The sequence below is a fragment of the Chionomys nivalis genome, chromosome 25, assembly GCF_950005125.1.
Source record: "Chionomys nivalis chromosome 25, mChiNiv1.1, whole genome shotgun sequence".
In the NCBI taxonomy this organism is placed as follows: domain Eukaryota; kingdom Metazoa; phylum Chordata; class Mammalia; order Rodentia; family Cricetidae; genus Chionomys; species Chionomys nivalis.
The window spans coordinates 35,434,996-35,461,094 of NC_080110.1; the positions used below are offsets into that span (position 1 = coordinate 35,434,996).

Sequence of the window (26,099 nt, forward strand, 5' to 3'; positions counted from 1 at the left end):
GCCAATTTTTTTTTCTTGATGCTTCTTAAGCAAAACACACTCTCAACAGCTCCACGGCCCGCCAACCTCTCTGGTTCCTATCATCTCTTAGAGTCATCACAGAAGCACAAATGCGACGGCCCAGGTCCCTCGTGAAGGGGGCTGACGAGGCCTCGGATCTCCCTGATCCATCTCTGGCCTCCACAGGTTTGTCCAGAGCGGTGACTGGACAGTGCAGCAGGAAGGTCCGGACTAGAGGCAGCGTGTGCATGGAGCGTGCGTGCGGGTGAGCGCAGGAGAGGAATCCGAGTCCTTCGGTCCGTCCGAGCTCACGGAGGGTCCGGAGCGGCTGCGCACACCCACCCACCCACGGCCAAGGCACCCAGCAAAGGGGGTACGGGGGAGTGGGGGAAGGGCGTGGAGAGGCGTTACCATGCCGCCGAGCTCCGCGTCTTGGTCGTCGGTGAGCAGCAGCAGCACGTTGGGCCTGCGAGCCGCCCCGACGAGCCCCAGGCAGGAGCCCAGCAGCGACAGCAGCAGCAGCACCGCGGGCGAGCGGCCCGGCCGGGGCCAGGCTGCGGACACGAGCCGCATGGCCGCCGCGCTCCGCGGGGACCGAGAGCGACAGACAGACACCGAGAGCTCACAGGCCGGCCGGGTCAGGTTTGCTCTCCCTAGGCGAGATCACGTGAGCCGGGGGCAGGGGGTGGGGCGCGTCGTCACGTGACCGGCGGTCGGGGGCGGGGTCTGGGGAGCCGCGGCGAGCCCGGCGTTGGGCGGCTGGACAGAGCTAGGACCGCCCGGGCCCCGCCTGTTTCTGCTGCTGGGGGGCGGGACGGCAGGGAACTGGGGACGAAACCAGGGGGCAGGCGGCTCGTCCGCCCTCCAGAGGGAAGGAGCGCGTCTGCTGTGTACACAGATCAGCTGGTGGCCAAAGTCCGGACTAATTCCTGGGGTTAATGACTTCTCTGCCTGCGTCCTTTGACTTCTCACCTTTCGAGATGAAAGTTCTCATTCGGCTCAACTGCTGTTATTCTACTTAGCTGGCGTGTAGTTTCAAACAATTTAGGAATATCTTAACAACTTTACACTAAATAGTTCTCGGTGGATGTTTTAAAAGTTAATTACATTCTAATACGCGTTTATTTTGGTGTATTTTGTGCGCTCATGTGCATTCTGCGGCATTTGTGTGAAGGTCAGTTATTGCCTTTTAGTGAGTCCAGGGGACCGAACTCGGGTTCTTAGGCTTGGCTGCGGGTGGCTTTGTATGCTGAGTCATCCTAGCTAGGCCTCTTTGATGAGTTTCTGCAAGCCTTCCTGGAAGCTTTTAGACTGTGCTCTATCAATCCCAACAGGTCTTTTGCTTTGTTGAATAAGGTCTCAGATATATATTTCCGATTGGCTAGTAAGTTAAATTGCTATTAGAGCTTCCTGTGAGATTAGTACACGGTATACCAAAGGAGTATAATCTTTTATGCAGAGCAGACTGTACACTGTCATTTGCCATTCAGTTAGGTATTGGACGTAATACCTTTATGTGTTTTTAAAAAAGATGTATGTGTGGGCTGGAGAGATGGCTCAGAGGTTAAGAGCATTGCCTGCTCTCCCAGAGGTCCTGAGTTCAATTCCCAGCAACCACATGGTGGCTCACAACCATCTGTAATGGGGTATGGTGCCCTCTTCTGGCCTGCAGGCATACACACAGACAGAATATTGTATACATAATAAATAAATAAATAAATAAATAAATATTTAAAAAAAAAAGATGTATGTGTATTAGTGTTTGCCTGCATGTATTCTACTATGCTTGCCCAGTTCTTGGGGAAATCAAAACAGGGCATCTGATTCCTGGGACTGGAGGTTGCGAGACACCATGTGGGTCCCTGGGAACTGAACCGGATCCTCTGCAAGAGTGACCTGTGCTCTTGGCCCCTGAAAAGTCTCCCCAGGCAGCTAGACTTAATACTTTTAAACGTGTTCTTATTTCGATTAATTCTTCCTTAATTGTCTACTATTTATTTATTTATTTATTTATTATGTATACAATATTCTGTCTGTGTGTATGCCTGCAGGCCAGAAGAGGGCACCAGACCCCATTACAGATGGTGGTGAGCCATCATGTGGTTGTTGGGAATTGAACTCAGGACCTCTGGAAGAGGAGGCAATGCTCTTAACCTCTGAGCCATCTCTCCAGACCCCCTTTTGATTTTTTTTAAATAAGACTTTAGGAAAAAGTGGATAAAGTCCAACTTTTAAATGACGAATTCCCATGAAGATTTCCTTATAGGATAAACACTATTTCCCCTAAAATCTCTGGAATGTAAACCTTCTTCACTTACACTCCCTCCCACCACCCCTGAGAGACAGGGTCTTGTTCTGTACCCCTAAACCGGTCCTTTAGTTGTTTCAGCTTCACCGAGTGCTGGGACTTCGGGGTGAACCGTCACGCCCATCCTTCACTTGAACTTTTAATGACCTCGTAGCCACACCCCTAACCAGGGAGGACTGACCGAGCCAAAGTAACCCTCCTGCTGTGAACAATTAGGCGCTGAGGGAGAGAAGTGCGTTCACACAGAGACAGCCAGTGCAGGCCTGTAAGCAAGGAGACCCCAACAGCAGGAAAGAAGTGACTGGGGACCTCTGGCAGGTGTTAGTGAGGGGCTGGGTAGAAGAATACGGATGCTCCAGCAGAGCCTTCAAGAGGCTTTTCTCAAGAAGAGCGCAAGGGGGCACTAACAGAGATGTCATCTCCTGTCAGAAGGTCACACATTTGAGGCTAACCTGGGCTGGGGGGCAGGGGGAGAGCCTTCAGAAAAATTTCCAGCTAACCACCTGCTTCACTGTAAAAGGCTTAATGTTAGCTTTCTAGGCTGGTACCATGAATATTCACTCTCCACCTGCCTTTCAGCATTGTGGTCTCAGAGGCAGCCAGACCAGAAGGAAGGGAAAGAAAGAAATGTCCAAGCATATCCTCAGATGGGGGTGGGGATATAGTTCTCCGGGGAGAGGGCTTACCTGCTAGCACGCAAGAAGCTCTACCCGTGCCAGTTCTAAGGACTGTGTAAACTGGGCCTGGTATCTCACTCATGCAATTCAACTATAATCCCAGCACATAGGAGGCAGATGAAGGAGGATGTGAAATTTAAGGTCACTTTCAGCTACTCTGATAGTTTGCAGCCAGCCTGGCAAATTAATTAACTGATTAAGGATCCATAAGTAGATGCATCACAGTAAAAAAAACATTGGAAGACAAAGGGGGAAAAGCAGCAAGAGAAACACGCTTACCGATTACAAGGGGCTCCAAGCTAGCAGATGACTCCCGGGTGAGTCCCCTTGGCCTCTGTCTGCCATGCCTCCTCCCCGGTTTTAACAATATGACTTTGAGCACGCAGATTTGACTGTAACTCCCATCAGAGTTTTCAGCAGTTACAGGGTCAACCATGACAAAAAGCATTCTCTGGGGCCAGTGCTGCTCAGACGCGATCACCGGAAATCACAGAGATCACTGAGATCACCGGAGATCTCAGTGAGGTTCAGCTGGGTTATCCATATATACTTTCAGTCATGCAGATTCAAAAACATAAAGTATTTCTTCAACAGTTTGCTTAGAAGCCAGATGTCAGACTGGAGAGACGATGGGTAAGTAGCTAAGGACGCTTACTGCTCCTGCAGAGGACCTGCTAGGACCTTGGGTTCCTAGCATCCAAGCTGGGTTCACAAACTGCCCGTAACGCCAGCTCCAGGGCTGTAGGCCTCATCTCTTCAGGTACCCACATACACATGTATGTACTCACACAGAGCTATATAGACACATACATACACATAATAAGAGGAAGCCATTTTAAAAGGTTAATAACAGAAATTAATGAAGTAAGGAGTAGGAAGAAATCAGGGAAAATAAAAGGATCAACAGTTATTTCTTTGGGAAGATTTAGCAAGACAGACAAGCTGTGGCATGACAGACAGACAAGCTGTGACCCCAGCATTCCTCTACTTGAGGAGGCCGTCTGGACCCAGCAAAAAGGACCGTGGAGATGATTATAGTCATTCATGACCTCAGGCAACAGTTAGGTGATTGTAGCATAAATTTTTAGAATATTTTAGAATATTAGAGGACACCAGATCTTATTATAGATGGTTGTGAGCCACCTTCTGCCTGGCGGTTTGGTATTGTGGTATTCAGGTTCACCACTGGGTGAAGCGATTGGTGAGTTTCCCTACCCATAGTGCCTTGCAGCACCGTGAAAGCTGGCTAATAGGGCGGACGTTTTCGGGTCGGTTCCGCTTTGATCTCTCTGTGTACAATGTGTGCCTTCAGCAACAGGATCTTACCATTTAGTTATGACGGGCAAACAAAAGTAATGTCAATAACCCATGTTGCTTTGGGGTTTCTGGGGCCTCCCTGACCAATAATTCACAGAAAGAACCTAAAACCTGGCACTGCGATTTTAACTTAAGAACTGTGTCTTCTGAGAGAAGGATTGTCCACCCATGCGGGGTACCTTTGTTCAAAGCATATGTTTTGTAATTAAGTTATAAAGTACTGGGTCTCCATAAGGTTTTTTTTAATTAATTTATTTTTGTTTTATTTTCTGTGCACTGGTGTTTTGCCTGCATGTATGTCTGTGTGAGGGTGTCAAATCTTCCTGGAATTGGAGTTACAGACAGGTGTGAGCTGCCATGTGGGTGCTGGGAATTGAACCCAGGTCCCCTGGAAGAACAGCCCGTGCTCTTAACCACGGTGCTGTCTCTCCAGCCCCCTCCATGAAGGTTTTTCACACTTCCTTGGTCTTGTTTAATCTACCCGAGGCCCTCTCCTGTTGCCCTGCTTAAATTTTCATACGGAATGTTAGCAAGTACATCACTGACCTATATGATTCATCCGAGGCTTCCTGAGAAGATTCATTTTCATCCACTATTTGGCAAGTTTGACTTATAAATTTTTTTCCTTAATGGATCATGTCATTTTAATTTGGGCATATATATATATATATATATATATATATATATATATATATATACTATACATAAAACTGTGTATATATTACAGTCTTATTGAGATATATAGATATACAGAAGTAGATAAATAGGTAAAAGTAGATATGCAGAGAACCCTGGGGTATTTAGTGTACATGACTTGACGTGTTTGGACAAATGCACCTATTTGCAATACTAAAACCATTATCAAGATATTAAACTTCATCCTCTGATAATTCCACCTCTTTTGCGTGGGTTGAGAGCATTTAGCAGGGCATCTTTGTCATTTTATCAAACTGTCAGGGTTCCATGTCTGTTGCTCACTGTGGGTGTGGTGTGCAGGCCTCCGGGCCCGTCCAGTGTCCGTTGTTCACGGTGGATATGGTGTGCAGGCCTTAGGTCCTGTCCAGTGTCCGTTGTTCACTGTGGGCCCGGTGTGCAGGCCTTAGGTCCTGTCCAGTGTCCGTTGTTCACTGTGGGCACAGTGTGCAGGCCTCCGGGCCTGTCCAGTGTCCGTTGTTCACCGTGGGCCCGGTGTGCAGGCCTCCAGGCCCATCCATCTTGCACCACCGTAGCTCACATTCACCTAACACTGACTCTTGCTTCTCCCTCCTATCTGCCCTTGGCAACCACCTTCCTATTGGCTGCTTCTTGAAGTCTGACTATTTTTATTTTTTAATTTAAAAATTTACTTGATGATAATGATCTCACACAAAAAAAAGATGTCACATGGCTCAGTCCCTGACTCTGTACAGCTTTGTGACCTTCTGTACCACTAGAATGGCCATTTTGGAGTCAGGGAGCTACACTTAGGGTTTGCACCCTCAATATCAATTGCCTTTATGAATATTTATGCATGGTGACCGAGCTGAAATTAGAAAAGCAATTAGCTTCATATGCTCTTTGACAAGTCATGGTTTTTGCCTGCATCCCATCCTTCCGTCATCACTTCCTGGGTCTCCTTCGGAAGTGCGTACCCACCCTTACAGATGTTTATATATACCACGTACACAGGTCCGACCACTTTAGATAGTACTTCCGTGCGTGGGGTCATGCTGTTTGTATTCTGTGACTGGACAGACTTCACTGCAATAATATCCTCAGGGTTCATGCATGCTCTGGAAAAGGAAGACTTTCTTTCTGCGTAAAGAGGAAACAGTAGCCTACTCTAGGTATACACCCCATTTCTTTATCTTGCCTGATGTTCTTAGATGAGACACTCCATGTGCCATGGAGCTTTAAAGTAGGTGATGTCAGAGTGGAAAACCAATGGGACCTCAATGGATGTAGGATCAGTGGGCTTGGGGATATCTAACTCCAAGGGACATTACAGTTTGTCTGCTGCTGAACACCACCCCTTCTTTAGCGGTCTGCAGCCTTCCTGGTGACGGTGTACTTAGTGACCCTTATCATCTACTTGTAATTACAGTTGTTTGGAGCAAATTGTCTTTTTTTTTTATTAAATTATATTACACTTTTTGTTGTTTGTTTTGGAGATAATGTCTCCGCAGCCCTGGCTGTCCTGGAACTTGTTATGTAGACTAGGCTGGCCTTGAATTCACAGCAACACTCTAGCACTGAGCTACATCTCCAGTCCTGATAATAAGTTTAAGCCACTGAATATTAAATATCTGATCAGTTTGTGCTGGGCCTTTAAGTTGTTTCAAGCTTCCTGTCATTAAAAATTACGCTTTCAAGCCAGACATAGTGGTACACAGCTTTAATCCCAGCACTCCAGCAAGAGAGGTAGGTGGATCTCTGTGCCTACTTTCTTCAAGTCTAAACTTAAATAATCTGCCACCCCCACCCACTTCTGTCCCCTAGGTTTTCAATAGATGGAGCCATTAGTAGACCCATCAGGTTCCTATTGTGCCCCAAATTATTACTAAAAGAGCTTCTTAGGCAGTGTTTCCCATGCCTGGAGTGACAAACTTGTCAAGTTTCCCTAGAGTGCTCATTCTCCACAGTCCCGTGGAGGTCTTAACGTGGCGACCAAGTTGTGGTCAGCTGACTTCAGACTCTAGGAGTTAATCACTCTTGGAATTTCACAGAGTTCGCAGTGCCTTTTCAAGAAAATCACAAAGTGAGTCTCTGAAGACACCGGACATGGCTAGTAATTGGATGATATCAGGGTCCAGAGGACACTCCGAAGGGGTTCCAGGTTCTTCTTTTTTCAAAACAGCGAATTGATGAGACACAACTTTGGAAGAGCCCAGGACAGGAAAATATCTATATCTTCTATATTTATATCTAATCTGTATCTATATATTTAACTAGGAAAAGATAAACTTCCGGGGCTGGAGAGATGGCTCAGAGGTTAAGAACATTGCCTGCTCTTCCAAAGGTCCTGAGTTCAATTCCCAGCAACCACATGGTGGCTCACAACCATCTGTAATGGGGTCTGGTGCCCTCTTCTGGCCTTCAGGCATACACACAGACAGAATATTGTATACATAATAAATAAATAAATATATAAAAAAAAAACTCTTGGTCCTTTAAAAAAAAAAAAAAAAAAAAAAAAAGATAAACTTCCAAGAGAGTAAGCAGGGCAGAAGAGAGGTCACATGATCATTCTGCCCAAAAGGATCAGGGCTTCTGTGTCTCGCAGCATGGGCTTTTTGTCTCATTCGTATAGTATGAGTTTATTTTATTCGGTGTGTATATGTACCTGTGTGTGCAGTGCACACATGTGGAGAATATGTATGCCATTCATGTAAGTCCAGAGATCAACCTATGATGCCTGTATTCGTCATGGTACCCTTTGTCTTTATTCTTGAGATGGTGGTCTCTCCCTGGCCTTGAACTTGGGGATTAGATCAAACTGACCACAGATGCTCCTGTCTCCACCTCTCCATTCTTGAGATTATCATCACAGAAGCTGCTCCACCATTGATTATCCTAATGGGGTCCTGGATGTAACTAACTCTGTTCCTCATATTTGCCTGGCGAATACTTTGCCAACTGAACCATTTCCCCAACCTTCTCATTTTTTCTATACATGGTAAAACTGCTGCAAGCAGAAGATAGAACTGAGGCATTTTCTCTCTCTCTAGTCCTGGGGAAAAATATAAATAAACTGTTTCTTTTTATCAGTTTTGCAATGTTTCTGTCCTGTCTCTTTAAAAGATAAGCCCTGCCCACTCCCCCTCCCCCACCTAGGCAGGTGGATCTTCCTTCTACTTCCAGTCTGAGTCCCTTTCTTTCCGCTTCTGCCTCACTCCCTTCTTCCCACTTCTCCCCTCCCCCTTCTCTCTCTCTCTCTCTCTCTCTCTCTCTCTCTCTCTCTCTCTGTCTTTCTCTGCTCTTCCCCCTTCTCCCCTTCCCTCTTTCCCTCCATTATCCAGCCTTTGCATGGCATGCCTATCCATGTCTCTGCCTCTCACCTGCCACGTGGTTCCCTGCTTGGGATCTGCTGCCCCTCGTGGTCCATGGGTTGGTTACTCAGGGGCTCCCTGCCTGGGACTGGCTGCCTTTGTGGTCTCGTGCACGCTTCCCACTGCCTCTCGGGAACAGCGCTGTTTTTACTTAACCATAACAAGTTTCAATCTCCTGGGTTGTTTGTTTGTTTGTTTGTTTTTTGGTTGGTTTGTTTGTTTTCAGTAGAGCAATGAACAATGGACCTGAGATCACATTTATAATCATGGACAGTGACTTCCAATGACAAATATGCCTGTTATATTCTGACTGTGCACATTGCTGGAACTCTGCTCAGCAAAGTTCCATGTTCCTCCTCCTTCCACAGTGCAGGGTGGAGGAGAAGGTCCTCCCTGAGGTGCTCTGTCTTCACGGTGGAGGCCCAGAACAACAGAACAATCCCGACCTGCGATACATGAGTGACTTACACTCGTGACACACCTTGGCATCTGCTTTCCAGGTTCGCTCAGACAACCTCTTATCATACCATGAAAGCAACACCAGAAGCTGTGCATGGTGGAGCACAACTTTAATTTCAGCACTCTGGAGGCAGAGACAGGCAGACCTCTGTGAGTTCAGGGCCAGCTGAGTCCACACAGAGAGTTCCAGGACAGCCAGGACTGCATAGAGAAATCCTATGCCAAAACAAACAAACAAACAAACAAATAAATTAATAACAGCAGGCACAAGATCTTGCAATAGGTGTTAGTTCTGAAAAACTTTAACTTCAAATTTTATTTTATTAAAGAAAAAATTGTAAAAAGACAACTATAAGATTTATAATAAACAGAAAAGTTAAATATAAACTATTATATAAGATAATTATTGTATAATTTTCAGTATCAACACTTAATACGAAATGCTTATTTCCACAGTGGGAATAGAGGGACTATTAATTTTAAGGAGTAAAAAATTATTTCAGCTGAATATATAAAAAAAGTTAAGAATAGCTTTAAATCAAAGGGAATTTTTAAATAATCAGTTCAGTCCAGCCCTTACAAGGCTGAGGTTTATATTTAAGGAGACCTGAGATAAAAGATGAACATTTAATGTATTTATTTCAGTCAATTCCCATGAAGGAGGCAGAGCTCCTTAATTCCAGAAAAGAAAGTGACTTTAAATGAATGATTATGACATCTTTCTCTAGCACTTCCGCACAACAGAGTCCCAAGGCTGTAGCCCCGTACACCATAGATCACAAAAAACTGCGAGCAGCCTCAGCGGTCAAGGGTGCCGCTAGAGTAAGCGTGTGCAGGATTCCCACTCCATCTTCTTCCTAAAGAGAGGCACGTGCTGCTGAGGGAAGGTGATGGGTTGGCCTCTGGGAATATAATCTGCATACTTACAGGGAAACATTCCACTATCACCCCCATTCTGCTGCTGAGGAATCGCCTCTGCTGTCAAGCGGTAGTGTGTCCCTTTGCTCAGGTGTCTGCTGTCTGCTGTGGTACAGCCTTCTGATTCCCAAGTCAAAGTGCAGATCGCTCAGACTCTCGGCGGGTGTTCTTGGAGTGTCCTCTTGAAGGCTGAAAGATCACTTAGTCCACTCGGAGGCATTGCAGCTACACTGGACATGTTGGTCCAAGGTCGGATACCACAAGGTGAAGAGCTCAGACTTCCTCTCTATCAGAGGAGGTCACCTTTAGTTTTGGGGTCAGTCAGAATGTGAAGTCAGATAGAGGTGACATTATCAAAGAGTACTTTTCACTTGATGAATGAATCAATCTAATGTAGTCTTTAAGGTGGCACTTCACCATTACCACTGTGGGAAACCCTGAAGAGTTCAGGCTTTTTCCTGTGGAGGGCTGCTGGAGGGGGTGGAATGGGGGTGGGTTAAGCACAATTAAATGAAGCATAATTAATAAAAACTCAGAGAGAGAAATTGGGGTTCAACCCGAAGTTCCAAAAAGCAAAAGAGCCAACCACTGGTTCTTACCTCAACCTCAGTCTGAAATGGCGATCGTGCCTCTAGGAATCTCAGAATGAGACTGTGTGTTGAGAGCTGTTTCCTCCCATTTTATAATCCTCTCTAGGGCTGGGATTAAAGGCATCCACCACCGTGATTAAAGGCATGCGCTGCCCAGTTACTATGGCAACTAGTGTGGTTACTGAGATTAACGGTGTGTGTTACCAAACCTGGTCTCTAAGGCTGACCAGAGGGACTGTTTACTCTCAGATCTTCAGGCGGTCTTTATTTACTAAAATACAATTGAAATGCCACTACATTTCCCCTAAAAAAAGAAGGCTATAAATAATATAAGAAAACTATATACAATAAGTACAATGACTATATACAATATAAATAGGCAATAAGTACATCAGCAATGTCCAGTCCATTAGCATTTGGCAAATTCTGAGAAAATATTTTATATCTACCCTATCTTAGTGAGTCCAAAGTCTTGTACCTAATTTACTTTCTATCATAACTTGCTTTCTGCGTCTGGTAAACTCTAACTGTAGCTATATAATCTTCAACTCCCTCAGAAACCCAAGAAGTAAATAATATTAACGGAGTAAGCAGGAAGTACAAGCAAGTGACTTCCAAAACATGTGAGTAATGACAGAAACAGCTGGCTGCCTGGACAGTCACCCAAAGTTCCTCTGCAATGTTGGGACGTCCATCTTCAGCCTACAGGCCTAGCACATCCAACAGACTTTTCTGTGAAGCAGGAGATTTATGTCCTGCTTGTCTAATTAGGACAGCATGTCAGCAGTCAAGGTAGGGGCATTTTCTTGCCCAGTGGCTTAGTTTTGCCACAAAGAAACTAAACTCCATGTGTAATTTCTTCAATACCCATTATCTTCTCTAAAGTAGATTGGTGCTGTCAGGAGCAGACATGTCTCATTGTCATAAAAAAGAAAAACTTAGGTTGTTGAAACATCTTAAATGCCATATTCTGTAGCTCTTTGAAGTGTTTGAAGATGACCTGTCTATCTAAATTATATCTTTGCTTGATCTTGAAAACCTACCTAATGTGGCACAACTCAAAAGCCTTGAAAATTGTACTCTACCGACTAGCCAATCCAGCTTGGACCCAGGCCTTGGCAGCGCAGTCAAGATGGCAAGCCCAGCCTGATGCTTTCCTTGAGAGTTGCCCTAGCGAGGTTGGTTCTTTTTCTGGTGTGATGTCATCGGACAGATCAAGATTCAACGTTTGTCCGTTAGATGTGGGCGGACGCTACGCCCACCACTGGCCATGTTCAGGATCTTGAAGCATTCCCTATAAAGCGGCACCTTCTCACAATCTCACAGGTTCCAATAGCCAAGCAATCTCACAGCCAAATTGGAACTCAGAGGTCTTCGAGGAAGTGCACGTTAAAATTAAAAGAAGGCCGTTTTAGATTCTTCATGTTGGTAAAAATGTAAAGTCCAGTTTGCACTGCAGGAGAATGATTGTCTTCATGCACTGCTGTGGAATCTGAAGGGGCAGATCCACGCTGCGGAGCAATCCAGGACATGAAAAGAAGGGAAATCCCTGCAATCCACAACATGGCTTCCCTTAAGGGGAAGAAACATGGCTGCAATGAGGCTTATCTACCCGGACAGTTGCTAAGTCACCCTCCCATCAGAACGTCTTACACATGTCCAGAAGGAGGCAAAATAAAAAGCATCCACAGCAACATGTGTGCAATAGCAAAACTGGGAGACTTTAATGTCACCAGGAGGACAGAGAACAAGACCAGCCTCCTGGCCTCCAGGCACACCGCAATGAGACCAAATCTCCCTCACGAGTCTGAGAGTAGGTAAAGAACACCGTATGTGGCAGAAAAAATGAACTTACCTTGACCCTTAGCCTCCAGGAGGCAGAGGCAGGCTGATCTTTGTGAGTCCGAGGCCAGGTTGGTTTTCATAGCAAGTTCCTGTCTCAGAAACAAATCAAATGAAAATCAACTAAACAAATGTATACATTTTAAAGTATTTTTTTTTTTTTTTTTTTTTTTTTTTTTAGTTTTTTTCGAGATAGGGTTTCTCTGTGGTTTTGGAGCCTGTCCTGGAACTAGCTCTGTAGACCAGGCTGGTCTCGAACTCACAGAGATCCGCCTGCCTCTGCCTCCCGAGTGCTGGGATTAAAGGCGTGTGCCACCACCGCCCGGCGAAATTGTTTTTATTTTTTATTTTTTTATTTTTATTTTTTTTTGGTTTTTCGAGACAGGGTTTCTCTGTGGTTTTGGAGCCTGTCCTGGAACTAGCTCTTCTAGACCAGGCTGGTCTCGAACTCACAGAGATCCGCCTGCCTCTGCCTCCCAAGTGCTGGGATTAAAGGCGTGCGCCACCACCGCCCGGCTTTTTAAAGTATTTTTATTCCACAACAATTTCATACATACTCATAGAATGTATCCTGATCAACATCTCTTTTCTCTCCCCCAACTCACCACTTCTTTCACGTCCCCTCCTCAATAAGCACAACTAGTGCCCCCTGCTGGTCACTACTGTTGTTGGTCGATTTTACTCTTCACGGGGTCTGCCACTCAGCTCCCAAATAACTCACACGGAAAGTTATCTTTCTTATAAATGCTGGGCCTTAGCTTGGCTTGTTTCTAGCCAACTTTTCTTTTTTTTTTTTTTGGTTTTTCGAGACAGGGTTTCTCTGTGGTTTTGGAGCCTGTCCTGGAACTCGCTCTTATAGACCAGGTTGGTCTCGAACTCCAACTTTTCTTAAATTATCCTGTCTACTTCTTGCCACTGGGCTTTTTCCTTTTCTTATTTCTGTATATCTTACGTTCATTCTTATTCTGTGGCTGGTGGTGTGGCTGGGTGACTGGCCCTTTAGCGTCCTCCTTGTCTTGTTCTATTGCTCCTTCATTGTTCTCTCTTTCTTCCTCCCTCCTTGCCCCCAGATTTCTCCTATTTATCCTCTCTACCTGCCAGCCCTGCCTGTCCTTTCTCCTGCCCTGATATTGGCCATTCAGCTCTTTTTTAGACCATCGGGTGTTTAAGGCAGGCAAAGTAACACAGCTTCACAGAGTTAAACAAATGCAACATAAAAGAATTCAACCCATCTTTGCATCATTAAACAAATGTTCCACAGCATAAATGAATGTAACACATCTTAACATAATATTCTACAACAAACTACCGATACTGTGGGCCCATGGATGCCATGGCGATGTCTGGAAGACAGCATCTCACAGCACTCCTCCCCAGCCTCTGGCTTTTGCATTCTTTCCTTCCCCTCTTCTGTGCTGTTTCCTGAGCCTTGGCAGTGTGTGTATGTGTGTGTGTGTACGTCTGTGTGTAGAGTGTGTGTGAGTGTATGCATGTCTGTATGTGTATGTGTGTGTGTGTATGTCTGTGTAGAGTGTGTGTGAGTGTATGTATGTCTGTATATGTGTGTATGTGTGTGCATGTCTGTGTAGAGTGTGTGCGAGTGTATGTATGTCTGTATGTTGTGTGTTTGTATGTGTATGTATGTGTGTCTGTGGGTAGAGTGTGTGTGAGTGTATGTATGTCAGTATGTGTGTTTGTATGTGTATGCATGTGTGTGTATGTCTCTGTATAGAATGTGTATGTGTGAATGTATGTCTGTATGTGTGTGTGTATGTCTCTGTGTATAGAGTGTGTGTATTTGTGTGTATGTGTGTGTATTTGTGTGTGTGTGGTGTGATATAGATGCCCCATTTAGGACCGAGGACTTGTGGTTTTGTCCATTTTGACCATTCATGAGTCTCTACGTTGTGCTGCCTGGTGCAGAGAGAAGCTTCTCTGGCCCAGATGGAGAGTGGTCCAGATTTACACAGTGACATTCTGGCATGGCTGCCTTGAGTTGAAAGATGGTGTTCTCAGATCTCGCTGGCTTCAGAAGTCTCCGTGAGCTGCTTTGTGGGAGGCGTGGGTGGGATCTGTTAGCCTGTCACCTCAGGGTCCTTGGGGTTTGGAGTGTGAAGAGGGGAGGTTATAAGTCCTTTCCTGGCAGGTCTCTGGACTCCACCATGGCCTCCTCTGTCTTGGAGTGTGACACTCTGGCTGAAGCCCCAGTTCTGCAAAGAAGAGGCCTGTCTTGTGTTTCTTGAAATCCGTGCCGGTTTGATGGTTTTCAGAAGCACTAAGACACCCTTGTCGCCATCCATCCCATCTTTGGGGATTGAGAAATAAGAATCTTCCTCACGCTCAGTAACTGAACTGAAAACGCAGACTGTATGGTGCTCTGAGCACATGATTAAGCTGTTAAACAGCAAAATTAGAGGGCAAAACTGAGTCCCCACGAGGACAAACTGGTGAGCGATGCTGTTTTGTGTTTCTCTTCTGACTTGGCCGAGGAGGAATCCCCGAAGGACAATAAGATGCTCACTGCTTGGTATTAGAAAACACCAATTCCAAATAGAATCATAACTTTCATCATTACCAACGCAGTCCTCATACGTGTATCCGCGTTTGCTAAAACAGTTTACCAAAACGCTGAGAGCTTTGCTTAGGTAACTGTAACTGATGGCTGTGGTCATTAGTTTTTCTAACGCTGTGATAAAGCACTGCTCTAAAGAAGTCTGGAGCAGGGGCTGGAGAGATGGCTCAGAGGTTAAGAGCATTGCCTGCTCTTCCAAAGGTCCTGAGTTCAATTCCCAGCAACCACATGGTGGCTCACAACCATCTGTAATGAGGTCTGGTGCCCTCTTCTGGCCTGCAGGCACACACACAGACAGAATATTGTATACATAATAAATATTTAAAAAAAAAAAAGTCTGGAGCAGAAAGCGCTTATCTCATCTTACACAGGTTAATGTATCAGTGAAGAAATCCAGGGCCAGAGCTGGAAGCAGGAGCCCAGAGGCAGGAATTCTGCTTCCTACTTTGACCCCTCTGGCTTGCTCGGCTACTTTTTTCTTTTACACAGCCCAGGCCCACCTGCCTAGGGATGGCTACACCCACAGTGAACTGGGCCCTTTGTTCCTTAGTTAGCAATCAAGAAGATGCTCTACAGACAAGCCCACAGGCCAGTCGGGTGGAGGCAATTCCTTAATTGGACTTTCCTCTTCCCAGGTGACTTGAACTTGTGTCAAGCTGACAAAAAGCCAATCAGCAGGATGAATATCCAAAGGCCATTAGCGTGGTGATATTTTGTGTTTTAATAAATAAAGCTTGCCTGAAGGTCAGAGGGCAGAGCTAAGCCACTAGAGGCCAGACAGTGGTGGCTCACACCTTTAATCTCAGGACTTGGGGTACAGACAGATCTCTGTTAGTTCAAGGCCATCCTGGGCTACACAAAACTGATCGAGTCTAAAAGAGAAAGGGAACACACACAAAGGTGATCCCAGCACTTGGAATAATATCTTTAATCCCATCACTAGGGAGGGGGAGACAGGAGTTGACATAGCTGGGTGGAGAACGGAATATAAGGCAGGAGGAGACAGGAGCTCAATGCTGTCTGAGGAGGCTGTCTGAGGATGCAGTCTGAGGAGGCAGTCTGAGGATGCAGTCTGAGGAGGCAGTCTGAGGATGCAGTCTGAGGAGGCTGTCTGAGAATGCAGTCTGAGGAGGCAGTCTGAGGATGCAGTCTGAGGATGCAGTCTGAGGAGACAGTCTGAGGATGCAGTCTGAGGATGCAGTCTGAGGATGCAGTCTGAGGATGCAGTCTGAGGAGGCAGTCTGAGGAGGCTGTCTGAGGAGGCAGTCTGAGGATGCAGTCTGAGGAGACAGTCTGAGGAGGCAGTCTGAGGAGGCAGTCTGAGGAGGCAGTCTGAGGACGCAGTCTGAGGAGGCAGTCTGAGGATGCAGTCTGAGGATGCAGTCTGAGGAGACAGTCTGAGGAGGCAGTCTGAGGAGGCAGTCTGAGGACGCAGTCTGAGGAGGCAGTCTGAGGACGCAGTCTGAGGATGCAGTCTGAGGATGCTGTCTGAGGAGGCAGTCTGAGGAGACAGTCTGAGGATGCAGTCTGAGGATGCTGTCTGAGGATGCAGTCTGAGGATGCAGTCTGAGGACGCAGTCTGAGGATGCAGTCTGAGGATGCTGTCTGAGGATGCAGTCTGAGGAGACAGTCTGAGGATGCAGTCTGAGGATGCTGACTGAGGATGCAGTCTGAGGATGCTGTCTGAGGAGAGAGTCTGAGGATGCTGTCTGAGGATGCTGACTGAGGATGCAGTCTGAGGAGACAGTCTGAGGATGCTGTCTGAGGATGCTGACTGAGGATGCAGTCTGAGGATGCAGTCTGAGGATGCAGTCTGAGGAGACAGTCTGAGGATGCAGTCTGAGGATGCAGTCTGAGGATGCTGTCTGAGGAGAGTCTGAGGATAGGATTGCTCTTAGGTCTGAGCATTGGTAGAGGTTAAGAACTCTTTCATGGCTGGTTGTTCTGTTTTTCTGATCCCTCAGCTTTAACTGATAGCTGACTCCGAGATTTTATTGTAAATACCAATTAGAATTCATGCTACACATTAGTTAAGACCTTGTTAGAGTTTGGAGACAATTTAAATGGTCACTATGTATAGCTTGTATACAAGATTTTTTTTTTACATAAATTGCATTCTAGCAAATTAAACCAGGAAATAAATACTTCAATAATTACAGTTCAGTATTGGATCTTGGATCCCAGTTGTCTCTGCCTTGGCTCAATTATTTTAATATTAAAACTAAATTTCTAAATGTAAAAAGTGACAATTACTAGCAGCATGATTAACTTTAGTAAATTTATTTTTAGCCATTTGTCTTGAGGGCAGTCAGTTTGATAATCAGGTTTTGTTAGGTCGGTGACGTTATTTTGTGTGTGCAGCGTATGCATGTGTGCGCTGTGGAAGATAGGTTGGTGTAAGATATTTTCCCCCTTTGCTCTCAACCTTATTTTTTGAGACAGGGTCTCTCACTGAATCTGGATGCTACTGATTGGCTAAGTGTAGCTGACTAGTGAGTCCTGGGATCCTCCAGCCTCTGTCTGCTAAATCTGTGATGACAGGAACTGCTACCATCATTTTTCTGTGGGTCCTACTGTGTGTACAGCAAGCCTTTGATCTATGAAGCCATTTGCCCAGGTCACCGTGTCTCTGACACCCAGCTCAGTAGCTTTAGAGCTTTGGGACCATTTTCAGGCCTCCCAGTCACCTGGCAGCCATAATGGAGGTTAAAGGAGACACTTCTGTCTTAGTTACCTTGCTGTTGCAGTGACGAGAAACCATGACTAGGCAACTTATTGGCTCACGGTTTCAGAGGGTGAGTCTATGGCCGTCATGGTGGGGAGCTGGAGGAGTAGCTGAGCGCTTACATGTTGAGACCACATGTGCAGAGAGCTAACTGGGAATGGCGTGGGTTTTGAAACATCAAGCTCCGCCCACAGTGACATATATCCTCCAACAAGGTCACACCTCCTAGTCATTTCTAACTGTTCCCCCATCTAGGGATTAAACATTCGGGTATAAACCGGGAGGTGGTGGTGCACGCCTTTAATTCCAGCACTTGGGAGGCAGAGGCAGGCGGATCTCTGTGAGTTCGAGACCAGCCTGGTCTACAAGAGCTAGTTCCAGGACAGGCTCCAAAACCACAGAGAAACCCTATCTCAAAACAAAACAAAACAAAACAACATTCAGGTATATGAGCCTATGGGGGCCATTCTCATCCACACCACCGCATCTGGCAACATTAGTTTCAGGCTTCTATTGAATAGAACTCACTTTCCTTAGGAAAGTAGAAACTGATTGCTATTTCCCCCATTATTATTTTTATCCAGTTAATTAATTCAGAAGGTATTAATTAGTTATACTCTATCAGGGCCTGGTGTAGGTGATGGGCATATTTTGATGAACAATACTGACAAAAATTCCAGTCCTTAGAAGTTTAGTTTTAGTCACAGGAAATGGATAATGAAATCAATGGCGAGATTATCTGGTGAGTAGGAAGATGGGAAGAAACACGGAAGAAAAAAAAGCACAAGAAACAGAACCAAAGGGAAGCTCAGCAGGAAAAAGCACTTCTGCCCAGCTTGCCATCCCAGCTCAACGCCCAGCACCTGTGTAGTAGGAGACAGTTGACTCCTCCTGTGCACAGTGGCACGTGCACCCACCCTTTCAAAACGAATGAAGTTGTTGAAAAAGAAGAAATAACGGGTGTTGCTGGAGGGGGTGAGTTCACACGGGAGGTCAGGGAAAACCCACTCAAACAGATGCTGTCTTGGGAAGACATTGTGACTCCTTGGGGGAAGATCATCCTAATACATACACACATCTTGAGTCAGCTTTCCTTCATTTCCAGTTTGCCAATCTTCCCTTCTCCAGTAACTTGCTAACAATGGGAAATGATTTTGGAGTTTTATTACTTTAGAAATGTCAGTGTTAACAAGCGGCTCTTTCCTTGTTCTCTTTCTCTACCTTCCTCAGCTCCCTTTGAATGTCTCTACCTCAGTTCCTGGAGGACAGGCTCTAAAAGAGAATACTGTTGAGAAGTCTTCCTAGCGGAGGCCCAGGGAAACCCAGGAGAGGTCGACTGAGGCTAGAGAAACAATTGTGGTATTTGCCCCTTGGGAAAGTCTTGTGTGCCACAAAGTTTGGTTTATGATGAAGGACTCTTGGATTCATTCACTCACGCCACAGGCAATAGGGAGAAAACTCTCTTTAAAAGCTTCAATGAGGTAGCAATTTATTCATCTCTTTCTTTTTATTTTATGAAAAGGTCGACATTTATGTGTGTGTGTAGTCATAAAGAATAGATTATCTCAGAAACTTGTTCTAGTGTCTGTTTTCATCATATTTGTGTGTGTGTGTGTGTGCACATGTGTACCATGGTGCACATGTGGGGGTCAGAGGGCAACATTTTAGGAGGTGGTTTTTACTTGTACCCTGTGGGCGCCAGGGATCAAACACAGGTCGTTGACTAATGCTCCGTTACTTGCTGAGCCATCTTGCCATACTTTTTATTTTTATTTATTTAAAAAATTAAAAAAAAATTAAAGACAGAATCTTATGTAGCTCAGGCTGGCCTTGAACCCAAGACACTGCCCCCCTTGGGTCTCCCATGTGCCGAGATTACAAGCTTTTGCCACCCCGATCCCATTTCAATTTAATCACTAAGGGGTAGCAGAAGAAAATCAGTTATAAAATCACACAATGTTTTCAGTATGAGGTTTTAAAACTACTTTATGTGAGCGTGCCCGAGTGTGTGTCCTGCGCAGCACATGCAGAACCAATGGAGGTCTGAAGAGGGCAGCAGATCCCCTGGAAGTGGAGTTTGAAGGCTTTGTGGGAGATCCGCCTTGTGGGTGCTGGGAACTGAACCCCTGTCCTCTGAAAGAGCAGCCAGGGCTCTTATCCACTGACCCATCTCTCAGCCCCTCCAGTACAAGTTTAAATTCTGTATGCTTTAGGGTGTAAAACGTTATTAAGCTTGTGCTTTTATAACCCATGTTTGCTCCAGTTTCTAATTTTTGGTGGTAGCGGTCAAGGACAGCAGGTTTGTATTCACAGGGTCAGGCTGCGCCCCAAAGGGTAAAAAGTGTGAACAAACAGGAAGCCTGCCGCTGTTCGCGAGAAGCCCGGCAGAAGCTGGCGGACGATTACAGAGTCAGACTGAGTATTTATGCCTAATAAGAGGCAGACACTAATACAAGTTCAAGGTAACTTTGTGGCAAGTCATCCAGTCTCCTTGCTCCAGGCCCCTCACCGAAAAGCGAGGACACCACAGGGTTAAAGTGACGACCAGTCTGACTAAATTCACAAAGGTATCTACGGTGATGGTATCAAAACTCTTGTGAAGTCTAGTGTGCAGATAAATCTCTGGGACTGGCGAGAAGGCTCACCAGGCAAAAGCACTTGACAAACAAGCCTGGCAACCCGTGTATGATCCCCAGAACCTGCTTAAAGTCGGAAGGAAAGAAACGACTACATAAAGTTGGCGTCTGACTCCACATGCACGTCATGAAATGAGCGTGCACCCACTCCACAATAATTCTTTTTCTTTTTCTCAAAAGGTCAGAAAAGAGCACCAGATCTCATCATAGATGGTTGTGAGCCACCTTGTGGTTGCTGGGAATTGAACTCAGAACCTCTGGAAGAACAGTCAGTGCTCTTTATCTCTGAGCCATCTCTCAGCCCCCCCCCCTTTTTTTTTTAAGAAAAAGATAAATCTCTCATAAATTTGATTTTACCATCAAAACCTGCACTGGCGAGTTTTATTAGCTCGGTCAACACAGGAAGGTTTATTAAACCCTCATTCTGTGTCTTGGAATTCAGTTGATCTTAATCCAGGTCTTGTAATGGACGGAAAAAATTCCCAACGTCATTAAAACTCTAGTATATCATGCCAGATGGTCAGACTTTTAGAAAGGTTTCCGTGCAGCCTGCAGGACGCTCGGGTCAGGTGGGAAGGCGGGAGGACCTGGGCGCAGCGCCCTAGGATTAGAAGCCGGAACTCCGGCTCCGCCCATCGGTTGGCGTTTAGACCCTGCCGGGCACTCTGCAGCCAGCGTGGCCGCGCCCTCCCGGAACTGGCGGCCGGCGCGGCGGTGAGAGCGATGGAGGTCCTTCCCGCGGGCGGGATGCAGGAGTCGCTGCTGCAAGCCGAGGCGACGGCGGGGCACTCGGCAGCCGAGGGCGACGAGGAGCCGCAGCCCTACGGCCGCACGAGCCGCACGGCGTCCCTAGTGAGCGGGCTGCTCATCGAGCTCTACAGCTGCACCGAGGAGGATGAGGTGGCAGCCGGCGGGGACCGTGCGTCCCGGGGTCACCCCCCGCGCAGCGACAGCCTGGATAGTTCCACCGAGACCTCGGGTTCCGACGTATTCCTGGGAGGTCGCGGCGTGGGCGACTCCCGAGTGCTGCAGGAGCTGCGGGAGCGGCCGAGCCTGCGGCTCCAGATGCAGTACCTGCGGCAGAAAGGTGAGCGGCGGCGCGGGGGTTCCTGCCCATCTGTGCCACTTGCCCACTTGCGCCATCTGCTCTCCTTTCTTCCTAAGTTACCTGTCTACTTTGCGCTGTTTGCGCCCCCAGCCAACCTGCCCTCCTGCGCCACCTGTCCACTTGCGCCATTTGCGCCCCTGCCCACCTGCGCCATTTGCGCCCCTGCCCACCTGCGCCAGTTACCCACCTGGACGCTGGCGCCCTGTCGCACACCCTGGGGACTTAGAGTCACACTTTCACTGCGTCTATTTCCTTCCACTCTGCAGGTGTGGCTCAGATGTCCCTCAGGTGCCCAAGGCTAGATTCTAACTTCACCTGAACAGCTGTTAGGATTAGTTTGGAGTTTCTTCCTTGTGTACAAGAAGTTTTCTAGAGGGCGCTGGGAGGAGAGAGATAGACTTCCAGGACTTTCCACCCCGCCCCTTCCCTAGCCACCCACTTGGATAGGGTTTAACTAGGGAGGCAGAATAATTCGATAATGCAGTTTCGCTGCAGGTTTAATCTGGGTCTCTGGGAAGGATTGAGTGGAGAGTCTGAGCGTTTGGGCTTCACGGTGCATTTAACTGCTGCAACCTTCCACCGGCCTGGAGAGCTGAGAAATGACCTTGGTTTCCTCGGAGCAGAGGCTAATTTGATATTTCTTTTGTTATCGAACTCTGAGACTGATGTTCTGGTTAGGTGATTATTATTTATCCTCAATAATGATAGCGTGTGTTCCAGGCGTCAGTACTAGCTACAGTTGGCTTTGTGCATATTTACAAAACGCAAGGTGTGGGAACAGAGGGCAAGCCACCCTCTTGCAAGTATCGTCTTTGTGCTAACTGACCCTGGGAGGGATAAAGCAAATTATACATACAGTGCTCATGCACCGACAATGTCCAGTCTAGCTGGTTCCAGAAAACAAAACAAAACAACAAACTAGAAGAACGATAAATCTGTCTGCTTTCTCCTACCTCTGTTAACAGTTTTCAGCTTCCTTTTCTGGCTTCCTGGTCAAGTTTCCCCCTGCAGCAGACTATGGTACTTTGACTGGAGTCGGGTCATTTTATGTTATATGATTATCCAGCTGTGCTAAGAAGTGCGTCTGTGCCCAAACTCTTGCTACGGGGCAATAGTTCAGACTCCAACAGAATCAGTTCTGAAAAGTTTGATTTGATTTCCTTGTTCGAGAGAGCTGTTCACATTTCACTACCAGGAAACTTTGGTGACTGCTCATTTCCTTTTGCTAGAGGGAAGCTGGCAAGCCAAAGTTTGCAGGAGAGGTGGGCAGTTTGCCAGTGGGCGTCGGCACTCTACTAATCACTCACGGGACCTGGAGGAGTCCCTTTCTCCGCAGTTTTCATCCCATTGCTCACCCAGTTGCCCGCGTACCCTTTCTTTCCGTGCGGTTGACTGCGTTGGTTGAAGGCGCCACAGAGTGACATATTGTCTCTGTTGATAAACATCCCTAGAGCACCGGCTAGACAGCCGAGCGATCCCCGCAGTTGTTCGCTAAGATGATGCTCGTTGGGTCTGATTGTTTTCAGCCTCAGAACCCAGCCGTTCCGGAGCAAGTCTAGGTGCTGTGCTCACTGAGTTTCACACAATGCAGATAACTTGCGTGGTAATTTTCTTCTCTCACTGTTGCCCGGTTCACTGATGCGTCAACATAGCACCTTCCCAGCTAGCGTGTGTGGGTCTGTGGTTTAGGGGGCCATAACAAGATGGCTTCTGAAGGAAACGGGGCTGTGTGTGGTGAAGGTCTGAACTTTGGAGTCAGATTCCCTAGTTGATATGCTGCTACTGTTTCTAGCTAGCTGTAAGGCTTTGGGCCTACGTTAATGTGTGTTAAGTGCTCAGGGAAGGTTAGAGATAATTTTCATTATAAAGCCATTTATCATATAAGGATAAAATTCCTTAGAGAGGAAATTGGTCAGTTTTCCAGCTGACCAGTTTCCTTTGTTTCTTAGTGAGAAACTGAGTTGACACGGAGACGATTCTGCCTGTATTATGTTTATTTAACTGTAGATATTACTGTAGGAGACATTTCCCTACAGTATTGGAACATGTTCCCATAAGTAGTACATATACAGAGAAATGAAGAGTCGTAGATACCTTAAGAAACACCAAAAATTAGATAGGGTTTTCATATCATCTCATTTTGTTGTGAGCATTAGTTTTAAGAATGCAGAATTGGGGGCTGGAGAAATGGCTCAGTGGTTAAGAGCATTGCCTGCTCTTCCAAAGGTCATGAGTTCAATTCCCGGCAACCACATGGTGGCTCACAACCATCTGTAATGAGGTCTGCTGCCCTCTTCTGGTCTGAAAACACATACAGACAGAATATTGTATACATAATAAATAAATAAATAAATAACTATCTTTAAAAAAAAGAATGCAGAATTGTTATTAATAATAATAATTATTAAGGTTCTTAGTTATTTTAATTTTTTAAGAGTTATTTTATATGTTTGGGTGCTTTGCCTACGTGTCTGTCACCATCTGTGCTCAGTGCCTGCCAAGGTCAGGAGGAGGTGTCAGACCGCCTGGACCTGCACCTGCACGCAGTTGTTAGCCCCCATGTATGCTAGGATTTGAACCTGGTCCTTTGGAAGAGTCAGTCAGTAGTGATCTTAATTGCTGAGTCATCTCTCCAGCCCAAGATGTAGAGGTATTTGATCCTTTTAGAGGAAATACATTTTCTACAACGATGGAAAATTATCTAGGTTCTAAAATGAAATTTACTGAGAAGGTTATTAGAAGACCATAGACTGAAAACTAGCACAACCACATTCATCTACATCACAAAATGTGAAGGCATTATTTGCTTTTAACTGACAACTGATAAAGCTGTTTGTAGCTGGTTTTGGGGTCTTGGGGTTTGAACAACCGGAACCTTGCACATGTTAGGCAAGGCCTCTACCACTGAGCCGTCTTTTACCTTTTGTCTGTTTTTGTGTGTACATACATGTGCATGTAGAGCCCAGCGTGCCACCATGACTGCGTTTTTATGTGGGTGCTTAGCTAGGTGAGTTTGCATTGCTGTCTCCACAGCCCTTGAGTTCTTGAGACTGGATCTTAGTTGTGCTGTCTGACTTTGAACTCGGGATCCCCCTGCCTTAGTCTCTTGAGTGGGTGGTGTTTTAGGCTGGCATAAGCATCGGAAGGTAAATGTGCACCTGGAGTCTTTGCTTACGTGTTACATGCGGCGTCAAGGATGGCATTTATCTGAGAGAATTTGTCTCATGAGTACAGTGGGAAATGAATGGGTGCCTCACTGGACTGGAATGTCTTGGCTGAATATGTACAAGTTGTCTTAGATGAAGAACGAGAAGGAGTGGGTTTAAATGCATTTTTCTACATAGATAACTTTCGGCTAGTATCACACTGGGGGCTTATCTCTTGTTTTCTTTCCCGATAGACTCTAGTGAGCTGAAGACAATCCTTCGCGAGCTGAAGTACAGGATTGGGATCCAGTCGGCGAAGCTACTCCGGCAGCTGAAGCAGAAAGACAGACTTCTGCATAAAGTTCAGAAGAACTGCGACATTGTGACAGCCTGCTTGCAGGCTGTGTCACAGAAGAGAAGTGAGTCCTGGGGTCTGGGGTGTTTGTCCCTCCTTGGCCACTTTTGCCGGTAGTGAAGCTGCAGCAGACACTGCTTTGCCATAGTTTGAAAACTTCAGGAACCTACCAAATAATACAGCTTCCTAATGAATGCTTTGTGCCTAATGTTAAATCCTAGTTTTATTATTCACCATTTGAAGGGAATAACCGAGAACAATAGAGAAAAACTGTTCTCTCTGACGATGGTTACTGTTTCTGCACCAGCAGGTGCCTCAACAGGCACCGAGTTGATGTCACTTAAAGTCGTGTCCTTGCTCCCTTAGTCTCTGTGCTCTAATGAGGATATTAAACAATGGGCCTCGCCAATGAGGGCCGCTTACAGCCTGCTCTGAAATCTAAGAAGGGCAAAGCATTTGAACAAATGAAGCCTGTGTCTTGTGTTACCCACTTTCAGCTAAGAGCGGCCTAGCTTGTTAACGGAACTGAACTGTTCAGCTACTGATCCATCTTCACTGTTATTAAAACTTTTCAGTTGATTTTGTAATTCTCTGTACAGTTGCATTGTGTTTGATTCTGCTAACGTGTCCCTGTTTCTGTTTTGCCTTCTTTGTTGACACGCAGCCTGGCAGAGTGGGGTTCAGGTATGGCAAACGCAGGCTCAAGAATTGCTACCATCAGACGCCTGGGGCAGTTTCTTGGGTGCATGTCAGAGTGGCTTTTTCTTTTTACTTTCTCCTCTGTCATGTTTTATATGTAAACAGATTGAAGTTTTTTTTTTTTTTTTTTTTTTTTGTGGCCTTGTTTTGTTTTGATTTAAAAATTAAGATGTGTCTGCTTTCATGAAACAGATTCCAGGGCTTAATTAGTTAGTTTGTAATAATAGCATTATCAGCTTAAAATCCCATCTGAGGGGGCTGGAGAGATGGCTCAGAGGTTAAGAGCATTGCCTGCTCTTCCAAAGGTCCTGAGTTCAATTCCCAGCAACCACATGGAGGCTGACAACCATCCGTAATGGGGTCTGGTGCCCTCTTCTGGCCTGCAGGCATACACACAGACAGAATATTGTATACATAATAAATAAATAAATATTAAAAAAAAAATCCCATCTGATGGCGAGTTTCCTGCCTGTCTTCCATGTATTGCTGTTTGCTGCTCTCTACTTATTTACAGTTTTGGCTGAGAGGTTTCATGTAATGCATTTGAAGGAGAATGCGGTTCAGTGATCACAGTGGTCGTGAGGGTCCACACCAGGAGGAACACAGTGGAGCAGGCGAACTTTCCTCTAGTCAGGAGCTTATCTAGCGAGCCAGAGGAGGGTGACGGAAGGGGGTGTGCGCATGGATCTGCATGCATGTATGTCTATGTAGAGTGGCAT

The 26,099-nt window shown here is 46.1% G+C and overlaps 2 protein-coding genes across 2 annotated transcripts in view; one reads left to right on the plus strand and one right to left on the minus strand.

The window, feature by feature from the left end:
• The window catches only part of Gns (glucosamine (N-acetyl)-6-sulfatase), a 37,344-nt gene extending 36,683 nt beyond the window's left edge, over positions 1–661 (minus strand). The window contains exon 1 of the mRNA XM_057757877.1: positions 412–661. Within this exon, the coding sequence (XP_057613860.1) occupies positions 412–573 (162 nt within the window). The 5' untranslated portion in view covers positions 574–661. The remainder of the gene's footprint in view (positions 1–411) is intronic.
• LOC130866216 (TBC1 domain family member 30-like) lies at positions 572–25,047 on the plus strand. Its single transcript, XM_057757435.1, has 4 exons — positions 572–642; positions 20,723–21,159; positions 24,581–24,745; positions 24,992–25,047. The coding sequence occupies exons 1-4, from the start codon at positions 572–574 to the stop codon at positions 25,045–25,047; spliced, it is 729 nt and encodes a 242-aa protein (XP_057613418.1).
• The last annotated feature ends 1,052 nt before the right edge of the window (positions 25,048–26,099 follow it).

What these genes read in the sequence shown, in the direction of transcription:
- LOC130866216 (XM_057757435.1), top strand. Translation starts at nt 572, where the DNA reads ATGGCCGCCGCGCTCCGCGGGGACCGAGAGCGACAGACAGACACCGAG. An exon ending in TCACAGGCCGGCCGGGTCAG is followed by an intron (nt 643 to 20,722) that starts GTTTGCTCTCCC and finishes GTTGGCGTTTAG; the next exon opens with ACCCTGCCGGGCACTCTGCA. An exon ending in GCAGTACCTGCGGCAGAAAG is followed by an intron (nt 21,160 to 24,580) that starts GTGAGCGGCGGC and finishes CTTTCCCGATAG; the next exon opens with ACTCTAGTGAGCTGAAGACA.